At 42.2% G+C, this 13,835-nt stretch overlaps 1 protein-coding gene across 2 annotated transcripts in view; it reads right to left on the bottom strand.

The window, feature by feature from the left end:
• The window catches only part of OPHN1 (oligophrenin 1), a 331,531-nt gene that overhangs the window by 194,116 nt on the left and 123,580 nt on the right, over window positions 1–13,835 (bottom strand). For both annotated transcript variants that reach the window (XM_068247665.1, XM_068247666.1), the window contains exon 5: window positions 11,650–11,721. In XM_068247665.1, coding sequence (XP_068103766.1) covers window positions 11,650–11,721 — 72 coding nt within the window. The remainder of the gene's footprint in view (window positions 1–11,649; window positions 11,722–13,835) is intronic.

Here is a 13,835-nt window from a genome sequence, read left to right as displayed (position 1 = left end):
AATCGGATTTCTAAAGTTACATCACATGATCTTATTTTCTTCAATTTCATGTCCTTTCCTAAATTAATTATAGTATTAACAGTACTTGGAGTGTGTTCTACTAAAATCTTTTGTAGGATTTTATTGTCAACAAAGCTTTTGGAAAGGATAATTAGAAAGTGTTGCATTGAATCTTCCCCTTTGTTCTTTGTACAGCCATGTTTTGATTCAGTGATTGAAGACTACTGAAGCGTATACATTTTTTAGACGTGGTAAACAATCAATATCCACTCAATATTGGCCACAATGACCTGCTATATAAATCCAAATGAATACTAATACTTTATATTAGAAAAGATCTCAGCCTAGCTCATATCTAATGTCCTTCCCTATGCTGCAGCTACTAGCTTACATTGCTCACCGTAGTAGGAAAGTTATGTAGCCTAGGTCTCCAGCCTGCAATAACCCACCTCATGCTACACAGTCTCTCGAAGAACAGCCTTGACAGATCAATGTTCAGACATCGATTGAGTGTCTTCAATTACAGTTAAACTATCAGTAGATTAAAGGTTTATCGAACCTAATGACTAGTCTGTCAGAAAACAAAATCACAGTACAATTTTTCTATTTTTGTTAGGATCTCATGAGTCCATTAGTACTAGTTGGGAACTATAAGATGTCATCTTAATAGTAGCTGCACAAGTATATAATAGTTTAGATTTCATATCGTACTAGCTGATGGCCCAGTGTTGCCCAGGTATGTATTTCTTTGTTGTTGCTCTACCCATTTTATCTAACCCTAACACACAATTACTCAATGACCTAGTTTGTGAGCTTTGCAGTCTTTGGCATCAATAATTTACATTAAAAAGAAACAAATCTGATTGGCTGTGGCTCCACTCCCTTTTCTGAATTTGAACCCCAGTCACCCAATGACCAACTGTACCAGGTTTGAGGCTTGTGCCATTAACAGTGCAAGAATGGCAGCAATTAAATATTCCCCTTGAAAATCAATAAGTGAATTTTGATTGGCTTTTGTAGGCTCCACCCACTTTTCTAAATATTAATCCAAGTCGCCCAGTGACCAACTGTGCAAAGTTTGAGAACCCTACCATAAACAGTGTAAGAATGGCTGCAGTTTACATTTTCCCAGTGAAATTTGTATTTGTCTCCGCTCACTTTTGGGTTATTGGGATAAAAAGTATCATACATTTTATTCCAGGTAATGTACTATGTGTGTGCCAAATTTCATTCAATCCGAGCAGCCATTGTTGCGTGATTGAGTAACAAACATCCAACCCACTTTCGCATTTATAATATTAGTGAGATGAATATTTTCAACACTATTTTATTTTAGATACATAGGTTCTGGCATGAACTCATAAATGTTAAAGTTTCAGAACATATATTTCATTGTATTGTTTGCTATTCTTAAAGTTCCAAGAGGCTGATTTTAGTCATGTATAATAATACTAATAATGCACCTCAGAGCATCCAAAAACAGATAACCAAGAAATGCAGTGGTTTGCAAAAGTATTCAGCCCCCTTGAAGTTTTCCACATTTTGTCATATTACTGCCACAAACATGAATCAATTTTATTGGAATTCCATGTGAAAGACCAATACAAAGTGGTGTCCAAACATATTTTTACAAAGAACTGCAAAGTGGGGTGTGCGTAATTATTCAGCCCCCTTTGGTCTGAGTGCAGTCAGTTGCCCATAGACATTGCCTGATGAGTGCTAATTACTAAATAGAGTACACCTGTGTGTAATCAATGTCAGTACAAATACAGCTGCTTTGTGACAGCCTCAGAGGTTGTCTAAGAGAATATTGGGCGCAACAACACCATGAATTTCAAAGAACACACCAGATAGGTCAGGGATTATTGAGAAATGTAAAGCAGGCTTTGGCTACAAAAAGATCTCCAAAGCCTTGAACATCCCACGGAACACTGTTCAAGTGATCATTCAGAAATGGAAGGAGTATGGCACAACTGTAAACCTACCAAGACAAGGTGGTCCACCTAAACTCACAGGCCGAACAAGGAGAGCGCTGATCAGAAATGCAGTCAAGAGGCCCATGGTGACTCTGGAAGAGCTGCAGAGATCTACAGCTCAGTTGGGAGAATCTGTCCATATGACAACTATTAGTCGTGCACTGCACAAAGTTGCCCTTTATGGAAGAGTGGCAAGAATTAAGCCATTGTTAACAGAAAAGCATAAGAAGTCCCATTTGCAGTTTGCCACAAGCCATGTGGCAGAAGAAGGTGCTCTGGTCAGATGAGACCAAAATGGAACTTTTTGGCCAAAATGCAAAATGCTATGTGTGGTGGTAAACTAACACTGCACATCACTCTGAACACACCATCCCCACTGTCAAATATGGTGGTGGCAGCATCATGCTCTGGGGGTGCTTCTCTTCAGCAGGGACATGGAAGCTGGTCAGAGTTGATGGGAAGATGGATGGAGTCAAATACAGGGCAATCTTGGAAGAAAACCTCTTGGAGTCTGCAAAAGACTTGAGACTGGGACGGAGGTTCACCTTCCAGCAGGACAACGACCCTAAACATAAAGCCAGGGCAACAATGGAATGGTTTAAAACTAAACATATCCATGTGTTAGAATGGCCCAGTCAAAGTCCAGATCTAAATCCAATCGAGAATCTGCGGCAAGATCTGAAAACTGCTGTTCACAAACGCTGTCCATCTAATCTGACTGAGCTGGAGCTGTTTTGCAAAGAAGAATGGGCAAGGATTTCAGTCTCTAGATGTGCAAAGCTGGTAGAGACATACCCTAAAAGACTGGCAGGTGTAATTGCAGCAAAAGGTGGTTATACAAAGTATTGACTCAGGGGGTTAAATAATTACGCATACCCCACTTTGCAGTTATTTTTTTTTAAATGTTTGGAATCATATATGATTTTCGTTCCACTTCTCACGTGTACACCACTTTGTATTGGTATTTCACGTGGAATTCCTATAAAATTGATTCATGTTTGTGGTAGCAATATGACAAACTGTGGAAAACTTCAAGGGGTCCGAATACTTTTGCAAACCACTGTATGTTTTGCAAACCAATACAAACATTTTTGAAAGGCTCAATTAATGCAACGTAAAGATCAAAGTCAACTCTTAATATTTACGTGATAATGATAATGACACACAAAACGAGGAAACAATTAAAAGATTGGAGAATCCGGCCCCATTTACAATTCGCCACTGCATCACCCAGCATTACGTTTTCCCGCCACAAGTTCCAAGCAATTCTGTGGAGACTTGCTCACTTAACGTGATGTGACGCGGTGCAACAGAAGTATCCAAACCACTGCATTTCTGACGCAAAGTCTGCAGCGCATTGTTGCATGATCTGTGCCTAACGCAAGGATTATACAAGAATGCAAGTTAATGGGCGATGTAATAAGTGTAAATGACAGGAGCGTGGTACGCATGCATGTCAGAATCAGAATCAGAAACTTTATTTCGCCAAGCACGACTGGGTCGTGCCCGGAATTGGGCTTGGCACGTACAGGGTACTGATACACGGTATACAGTAGTTACAGATAGAGGACATGCAGTAGTAACAGAACATTATACAGAAAAAAAAACAGAACATTATAGAACATGTATGCAGAGGGAGACAATGGTATCAGTTACAATACAATAAAAAAACAACCAAAAAAAAGTACGCTTGAGCTATGTGCAAAGTGCCTCAGTGCGTCTTGGTATTATGGGGTGGGGATAGGCATTTCCATGGCGAGAGTTCAGGAGGTTGACAGCAGAGGGAAAGAAACTGTTCTTATGTCTTGTGGTCCTGGTGTAGATGGACCGGAACCGGAGCTTCCGGCTCGAGGGGAGCTGGTTAAAGAAGCGGTAGCCTGGGTGTGAGGGGTCGTTGGCGATCTTTAATGCTCTGGTGTTCAGCCTGGAGTGGTAGAGGAGGTCCAGAGTGGGAAGGGATCTCCCGATGATCCTCTCTGCAGATTTGATGACCCTCTGCAGTTTGAGCTTGTCGCTGGCGGAGGAGCTGGTGTACCAGACCAGGATGGAAGAGCATAGGACGGATTCAATCGTGGCTGAGTAGAAATTTGTCAGCAGTTTTTGGGCCATACCGAACTTTTTCAGTTGGCGGAGAAAGAAAAGTCTCTGTTGGGCTTTCCTCTGTGTTGAGGCAGTGTTGGTGTTCCACCTCAGGTCATTGGAGATAGTTGTGCCCAGTAGGCGGACACTGGGGACTCTTTCCACTTCCATGCCATCTATGTGGATTGGAGGCGGGGTAGAGGCGCGCCTCCTGAAATCAACAATCATCTCCACCGTTTTTGCTGTGTTTAGGACCAAACCGTTCTCTCTGCACCAGCTGCATATGCTTTCGACCTGGTGGCGGTACGCCTTCTCATCGTTTTTGGTGATGAGACCCACAATGGTCGTGTCATCGGCAAATTTGATTACTTTTACCGAGTCCGAAGTGGATTTGCAATTGTTCGTATACAGAGAGAACAGGAACGGCGACAGGACGCAGCCTTGTGGGGCCCGTGTTGGTGATCCTAGGTTGTGAGGAGATGGTGCCTAACCTAACGACCTGGGACCTGTTGGTGAGGAAGTCCGTGATCCACAGGCGTAGGGTGGGGTGGACTCCTAGCGCAGCGAGATTGTCCTGAAGTATTTTAGGGCTGATAGTATTGAATGCTGAGCTGAAGTCCAGTAGGAGGATCCTGGCGTAGGAGTCTGGTCTATCCAGGTGATCATAGACGTGCTCCAAGCAGATGTTGATGGCGTCATTTGTGGACCTGTTCGCTCGGTACGCGAACTGGTGCGGGTCCAGCAGTCCCTCAGTAGAGTGCTTAAGGAGAGGTAGCACCATGCTTTCAAAAGCCTTCATGATGTCCTGGCAGGAATCCCAGTGATATACTTCCTGCTCAGCATGGAGTATGTCAATGAGCGGAGGGTGTCCTTATGCATATGACCCTGTCGCTGCACCATGGCGCAGGGTCATGTGAAGGCTTATTTATGCGCTGTTATGCTGCGCTCGCACCGCATTGCAAACCACAAGCATAAAACCGGCCTCAATGTTAACATCTCACTCTCCAGTAATTCAAGATATCTTCTGGAAAGATGTCCACTGCCATTTTAAAATTAATCCAAATAGACCGATTTACTGCACATTTTTGGCAAGTATAAGAAACCTAAGCTGTGTTATATCATATTCCTAACAGCCCAGAAGATAATAAGGAGGGAACACAGCCATGAAACTACAACAAAGCTGAGGTTTGTGAAGGAAGGGGGAAAAAAAACATGCTTTTCTCCCCATTTTTGCATGATTATACTTTGACAACTGCAGGCTTTTACATCTGCATCAACTACATAGCAGCTTTCATTTCGTATTAGGCTAATTTCACACCAGGACGTTGCGTTAGAGGGGGCGTTAAGGTCGCATAACGTCCCCCTAACTCAACGCTTGGTGGTGCTGGATCTGGACGTCAGAGTGAGCCGCGTTGTGCAGCTCACTCTGGCGTCAGTGATGCCATGATGCGCACTCTTGTGCGCATGCGGCATCACGTGGTCCCGCCGGCCAATCGCCACACAGAGCGGCTGCTCCAGGAAGTAAACACTGCACGTCATAACGTGCAGTGCATATTAATTAGCCATGTGCCTGGCCGCTCTCCGCTCCTCCCCAACATTACTGAGCATGTGCAAGCAGTCTAACGCGGCTCAGCCGCGTCCAAAGTACTGCATGCAGTACGTTGTCTTGTGACGCAGCGTTACAATGAAACGCAACGTCCGCACTGTGAACAGCCCCATTGATTTTTCATTACTGTGCGGTGGGCTGCGTTACAGGCTGCTCTAACGTGCGCCTGTAACGTCCCACTGTGAAACCAGCCTTACAGTGATTTGAAAAACTATTTGCCCCCTTCCTGATGTCTTATTCTTTTGCATGTTAGTCACATTTTTGTTTCTGCTCATCAAAAAACGTTAACTATTAGTCAAAGATAACATAATTGAACACAAAAAGGCGGTTCATGCTAGAAAACCCTCAAATAAAGCTGAATTACAACAATTCTGCAAAGATGAGTGGGCCAAAATTCCTCCAGAGCGCTGTAAAAGTCTCGTTGCAAGTTATTGCAAACGCTTGATTGTAGTTATTGCTGCTAAGGGTGGCCCAACCAGTTATTAGGTTCAGGGGGCAATTTCTTTTTCACAAAGGGCCATGTAGGTTTTGAGTTTTTTTTTCTCACTAAATAATAAAAACCATCATTTAAAACTGCATTTTGTGTTCAATTATGTTATCTTTGACTAATAGTTAACGGTTTTTGATGAGCAGAAACATTTAAGTGTGACAAACATGCAAAAGAATAGGAAATCAGGAAGGGGGCAAATAGTTTTTCACATCACTGTACATGCTATGACCTTGTGACATCACTGAGGACATCTAGCAACAGACAAGAGTCTTTCGATAAAAAGACAAATGTAAATGTCTACCATCCCTGGCAAGTTCAAAAAGACTAGGAAAGGGAGAGCTTTCATCAGCCATCCTGAATGTCAGAACTCAGAAAACCTTTGTAAGTCTCTACTTTATGGACTTGTTTACACTACAAGAACTTTTCTAAGAGTTTTAGGATTTTAAAAGCTCTTGCTAATGGTATCCTATGTGTGTGTTATCACTGAAGCGAAGTGATTTTGTTAAAAAAAAAAAACACACAAAAAAATAAATAATAAAAAGAAAAAAAAAACCCAAAAACACAACAGAAATTTTGAGCTCACTCACGCATGTACTACAGAATATATGCACTATATAAATACATCAGTTGTTAGAACATTAGATTATGGTAGGGAATAGATTGTGAGCACTTTTGAGGACAGTCCATAACAGGGAGGCGCGCCGCAAACTGGAACATGAGCGTGGCCATGATGAGTCATTGGCAGACCCAAAAAATACACAAAATAAGTAGCGGTGCTATTGACAGAGAGTGAGTCTGACCAGATAAACGTTAGATAAAATAATCAAGTAGTTACATGCCTCATGATAATTCATCAAGTAATCAAATGCCGCTAAATAAAAATATTACATAGTCACACACCTCTAGATAAAATTATTAAGTAGCCAGCGGACTTACAACGATCAAAATAAATAGCCAAGTGCGTCAAAATAAAATTATTTAGTAGCCAATTGGGCCCTGTATACATAAATTAAGTAGCAATGATCCCCAGAAAACAGAATTAAGTACCCATGTGCATACATATATATATATATATATATATATATATATATATATATATATATATATATATATATATATATAAAATCAGACATATGTCCATCAAGTTCTAGCCGTAAAAGGGAAAAAAATTCCAGACTCCAGATGGGAATCAGATAAAATCCCTGGATCAACACAGCTGTGAATTACTTTGATGCAAGGAAATCATCTAAGCCCCCCTTAAATGCACATATAGAATTTGCCATAACGACTTCCTAAATAAATAGCAAAAACATTTTTTCTCCATGCGCAGATCATGTCCCCTAATCCTTTGCACTGGCCTAGGGACAAAAAAGCTCATCTGCCAAGCTTTTACATTGCCCTCTGTAGAACAGACAGCTTAGACATTGTCTATACTAACTAATCAAATTCCTTGTGTCTTGTAGGCTAGATGCAATGGCTATAGTGAGGAAAACACAGATGCTTCATCTCTATTTCTGTGCAACGCATATTACCATTGCATTAATATTTATTTGCTACTGGAACAAGTAATGATCTAATCTCTATAACATTAGCTGAAAAAGGTAGCATGACAAATGATATGGAACAGCATGTAACTAATCAATGCAAGAAGATCTTTCGCTGATGGGATAGAAAAAATGGTTTAAATATAAGGAAGGGAAAGGGTTATGAAGCAAGAGTTGGTGGGAGCAGATCTTATGCTGTTTCCAGCATTTTTCTGGCTCTGGTCTATTCCTAGCTCATTCATTCTGGCAGCCACCAGATGGGCTGAGAGGATGCAGCCCCGCACTGCAACACATGACTCTCCACCCTCTGTTTCTGCTCTACAACAATATCCCAATTAGGGAGACAACTGCTCACCCCCAGCCTCCAGAGCCAGCACATACACTCCTGTGTTCAGGCCAGTACTTCTAATGATTACATTTACAGAAAAAATCCCTTCAGCTATGCAGATGAGAAACGATGATAAATGGTTTCACTTGCGGCCCAGTGAAAAAAACAACAACAAATTTTCACAGTAAAAGCCACCCAGAAATAATAGTTCACTGAAGCTGTACACTGTACAGAATGACTAGTGACTGGGGGAAAATGAAGAAGGATGGGATTGTTCTTGCATATTATTTAGTATTTATATAGCGCCGAAATCTTCCGCAGTGCTCTACAGAGTATATATTGTCTTGTCACTTAACTGTCCCTCTGAGGGGCTCACAATCTAATCCCTACCATAATCCTATGACTATGTATGTATGTATGTATTGTGCAGTGTATGTATCGTAGTCTAGGGCCAATTTAGTGGGAAGCCAATTAACTTATCTGTATGCTTTTGGGATGTGGGAGAAAACTGGAGTACCCAGAGGAAACCCACGTGAGGTGAACATACAAACTCCTTGCAGATGTTGACCCGGCTGGGATTTGAACCAGGGACCCAGTGTTGCAAGCCGAGAGCGCTAACCACTACACCACCGTGCTGTCCATATTTAATATTTAATTGCTATGCAGACTTGTATGTCGAATATTCTCCCAGTATTTGTATGCGATTCCTCCTGTACTCAAGTTTACTCGCACATCTCGAAATATACGAATAATTTAACAGGTTCCTTTCAAAATGGTCTTAGACTAGGACTATAACAGGAATCATATTATGAGACTCTCTGATGGACTGTTTATGACATGACTTTATACTGAGTAAAGCACTAGAGAAGATGTCAGCACTTACATAATAATTTATATGCTACCTTCATAGCTGTTTTACACATTCATTAACCCATGTTATTCATTTGGCCTTTTCTAGCTGAAATTGGATTGATTAATAGCCTCAAGCAAACCCTGAAGTTAAATAACATAATCATTCGGGCAGGAGATCAGCAGCATACAAGGGCACTTGTTCTTATAGCCAGGGCTGTGGAGTCAGTACAAAAATCCACCGACTCAGACTCCTCAGTTTAGGATTCCATTGATTCCGACTCCTCTAATTTGCATATTACAATCTTGTTGATTGAAAGTATGTAACATGAAATTCGTCTCTTAACTGCCAACGCTTAGGAATTTTAAAAGACAACTGAAGTGAGAAGGATATGGAGACTGCCATATTTATTCCCTTTAGTCATAGATTAAAACTAGTCCTTGGTAAGAGCACTTGTAAAAGGTACAGACCGGAACAAAGAACATCTATCAGGCCCTAGGCAATGTAACTGTGGGCACATGTAAGAGTGATGTGCAGGTGCTCTGCAGGGGAATAAGGAGATTCTTCCTCTATTACACATTCTTCATGCACAATCTGAATCAGGTTTATGGGTGATAGACAACACCTCTGTGTTCAATGTGCACAACATTCTCAGTGGATTCCCTGCAGCTCTGTGGAGTGCATATGTAGAGTATAGTACTACTGTGTAACAAAGTAAACCCGAGACATAAAATTAAAGTTTTATACATACCTGGGGCTTCCTCCAGCCCCCTTCAGGATAATCAGTCCCTCGCGGTCCTCCTCCGCCACCTGGATCTTCTGCTATGAGTCCAGGTACTTGAGCCAGTCTGGCATAGTGCGCATGCACACACTCCGCCGCCGGGAGCGTACTACACCTGCGCAGCACTATTGCGCAGGTGCAGAACTCTCCTGGCTGTGGAAGCGTCATGCAGCCGGACTGCGCTGACTGGCTGAATTACCAGGACTCATAGCAGAAGATCCAGTTGGTGGAGGTGGACAGCGAGGGATTGATTAGCCTGAAGGGGGCTGGAAGAAGCGCCAGGTATGTATAAAACTTTTCTTTTCATCCTTCTCAGGTACCATTTAATTTGTAGTCGCCAATCCAAATTTTAACAACATATCAAATTATTTGATTTCATGAATCATTTGCATAAATCAGAATCAACGCAGAATTATTTCCATCTCATTGACCATCTCTATTAGTGACACGGCTACACATCAGGCTTTATACTTACAGCATAGACGTTATTTAGTATATATGTTACGGCCAGAACCCGAAGTGTGGCCACTTTGCGTTCTGGCCAGCCACTTCGGGTTCTGGCCGGCCAATGTGCGAAGTGGTCGCAGCGCAGCGGGCCAATGTTAGAAATGTAATGATTACAATAAGTTCAATGTATTTTACGCCCATCTCACTGCGGCCAAATGTATTACAACTTTAGTTAATTTAATGAAATGAAGCCGGCGGCAATGTAATAGATGAAGCCGCCGGCTTTCGCACTGCCGCCTCTCTCCTCCCCCCCCCCTCCGCCTCTCTCCTCTCCCTGCCTCCTATACAATATGGAGCAGCCGGGGACATGCGTGTCCCCAAGAGTCATTTGTCGCGGCAGGGGAAGCAGTGCGGGGAGGCTGCAGACATTGCTTCTGCCAGCACGCGCTCTGCAGGAACGGCAGGATTCCCCTGCCGCGACGAACGTATTGTATAGGAGGCAGGGAGAGGAGAGAGGCGGCAGTGCGAAAGCCGGCGGCTTGATCTATTACACTGCCGCCGGCTTCATTTCATTAAATTAACCAAGTTGTAATACGTTTGGCCGCAGCGAGACGGCCGTAAAATACACTGAAATTATTGTAATCATTACATTTCTAACATTGGTCGCTGCGCTGCGGCCACTTCGCACATTAGCCGGCCAGAACCCGAAGTGGCCACACTTCGGGTTCTGGCCCTAACATATATAAGAGATTCCTGTGTACACATCATATATACAGTCACAATCAGATGTGTATATCGGACTTTTAAAATACGGGGACTGCTTTATTGAAGCAGCACAAGTAACTAATTTTGATTGGTTTATTTCATTTTTGTGGACTAAGCACAGCTATTACTGTATGTATAAATTATTTATGATGACTATTATCTGAGAAAGAGAACATTTTATCATATTTTCTATTTTAATTACAGTTTTAATTCATTAGGAGACGGAGCATTTTTTTCCCAACTCCGACTCCAGGCACCCAAAATTGCCCCGACTCCGACTCCACAGCCCTGCTTATAGCCACCCTACTTATAGCTCTTTGATATTTACAGTCTCAATAATATAGCCAGTGTATAAATTTGTACTCACTTTTACCCATTCTATCACACGTGTGGATAATATTGTGTATAGCCAACTAAAGACTAGTTAGTGTACACGGAAAACAATCCAACACACAACAAATCAGCAAAATATAGTTAGAGCCCAAATGATCCTTAGAAATGAATCAGAACTTTTGTTCTTTGTGTATTACAGACTGACACTTGAGAGCAAGCTTCTGCTTGTTTCTGTGGACCACAGTTTTATGCTTCTATTGATGCATAAAATGAATGGTTATTCCCAACTGCAAACATTCAGATTCCTTTTCACTTTCAAGCCTCTCGGCTCTAGCCACTTAAAAGATGCTATATGTAAAGTAAATCTTGAACAATCATCACAGGCTTTGTGCCCACAGCGTTTCCATATAGAGGCCAGATCCTCAGCTCATAGACAGGATGTGGAAGTACCTTGGTGAGTCCAATTTGATCCTTGCGGAAAACCTCCAGGGGTTTGATCAGCATATCATCTGCATTTTGAAGCTGTATGAGAGAGGAAGCATTCCAAGTCAGACAGGAAATTACATAAAGACATTTTTTGTTTTTAGGCATAATCATTCTATGACCACTCCTAAATACTCAACACAAAGAGTACATTAGAGAAATAAGACTAAGTGTGTGTATTTTTATATATTTTTATACATGCGTATCTATCTAAACTCATGGTCTTGCAGCCCTCCCCCCCAATAGCAGTGATGAATAGCATTTGCTCTGTGCTGCCTTCTCCCCTCCATCAGCAAGCAGTAAATAAGAAACTGTTCCTTTGTGCCTCCCCATATAGAAATTTTAGGTAGACTTTATCGGATCCCCTTCCCATAAGTTGTTGGTGCACACAGACAAAGTCTCCCCCCCCCCAGATAATATTGCTGCCATCCACATCCCCAACTCCTGCCGACCCCCTTAAAGCATTATCTCTGGTGGAGAGGAGTTGGCCAGATTTATGTTGCCCTCTCCCTCCCCTGGGGACCCATCCTTTGCTACTCTAAGACTGGTGCAACAAGCATCTTAGATTCTCACCATCTCCATGGCCAAGTCTCCCAAGTCCCAACTGTCCTCCACTTCAGCATTCTGTTCTCTACCTTCTGCTTCTATTGCACGTCATGTGATGTGACGTGCAGTATAAGCAGTTTGTAGAAAGTGAGTGGCAGCAGGGGAGGATGGTCGTGACTTGGGACACGCGGCGCTAGAGATGGTAATGTAGCAAAAACATATCTATTGCATCAGTCTCTGCCGATGGGTGCTACCCCCTGTGTAGGTAGCCAGAGGGGTCACGACCAGTATCAGTTAGCCAGAGTGTGCCCCTCCCAGTATAGGTAGCCAGATAAACAGCATAATAAAACAGGTGACCCTGCCCCCCAGTATAGTCAGCTAGATGTTCTTGCAGCATAGATAGCCAGATGTCTCACCCCTCAGTATAGGTAACCAGATAACCCCTCTCCCAGTATAGGTACCAGTATAGTGACCCCAGGTATAGGTAGCCATATGACCCTCCCCCCAGTATAGACAGCCATATATCCCGCCCTAGTATAGGTGAAGAGCTTTTCAAATCACTGGCACTTAAGCACTTAGTGTGAACTGGCCCATAGAGAAGGAACATCTAGGAGGATGAATGTGGATCTTGGAAAAGTGAGTTCTAACTTCTCTGCTGCGTACTGCACACATTTGGTCCAATCCTGGGTTTACCAGCCTGTTACTCTGAGTTTCTCTGTAATGCCAAAAGTTACATTCACTTCTGCAGTTCTCTTTTTTACAACCCAGCTCAGTATTAATCCCCCGCCACAGCTTACAGTCCCTCTAATTACAAACTTCTCCTAGATAAAAGGCCTCTTCAAAAGAGTTAGGGGGGACTCAATTACCTATAAATGAGGTTCGAAGGGCGCTGCTACTTACGCACTAGTGACCTGCTGCTGACATCTTGGTGGTTGAGTTTCCCTTATCTCCACCCCAAAGAATATAAGATCACAAAGGGAAAAAAAGGAGTGTAGCGATGGAATGCCTTGATAAGTCCATATTTTATTTATTTATCAAAAGAATCCTTTTTGCATAATCTCAATAAATTTTTAAATCGTATGCCAACATTCATCTTGTTAAAACCAAAGTTTGGGTCACATCCAAATCTAAAAACACACACTCACAGCTCAAACATACATACTGAGAGAACTCTGATTGTCCCTTTACGAAAATCACTTTCTCAAACAAATGCTGTTTCAAAAACGGTTTTCTCTTAAAAAGAGTCGCCTTATGACCTCAACTCCTTCAAGTATGCACATCCAGGCTTAAATTGGAATATTTGTCCAGTAACTGGCACAACAATTACATAAATTTTCTAGCAATCACCCAAAGTTCCACGTATCCTATACAGTAGTCTCTGTTATACAGGATTGCTGCAATAAAATGCATCTGGAAATTATTCCCCACTCTAAAAGAACCACAAGTATCAGCACTTTGTACTTGCATTAAGTCCCAATAGAGCAGCGCACAAAGGTTTAATTATGAACAAATCACGTTTTACTTAGAGAGAAACTCACACCCTCCATCGCTCTTCCCGACCTCCTTTTTTGATAGATATTTGGTTAAACATAATGGGGACGACTGTA

This window comes from Hyperolius riggenbachi, chromosome 8 (genome assembly GCF_040937935.1).
Source record: "Hyperolius riggenbachi isolate aHypRig1 chromosome 8, aHypRig1.pri, whole genome shotgun sequence".
NCBI lineage: Eukaryota > Metazoa > Chordata > Amphibia > Anura > Hyperoliidae > Hyperolius > Hyperolius riggenbachi.
This window is presented reverse-complemented; position numbering and strand designations above follow the sequence as displayed.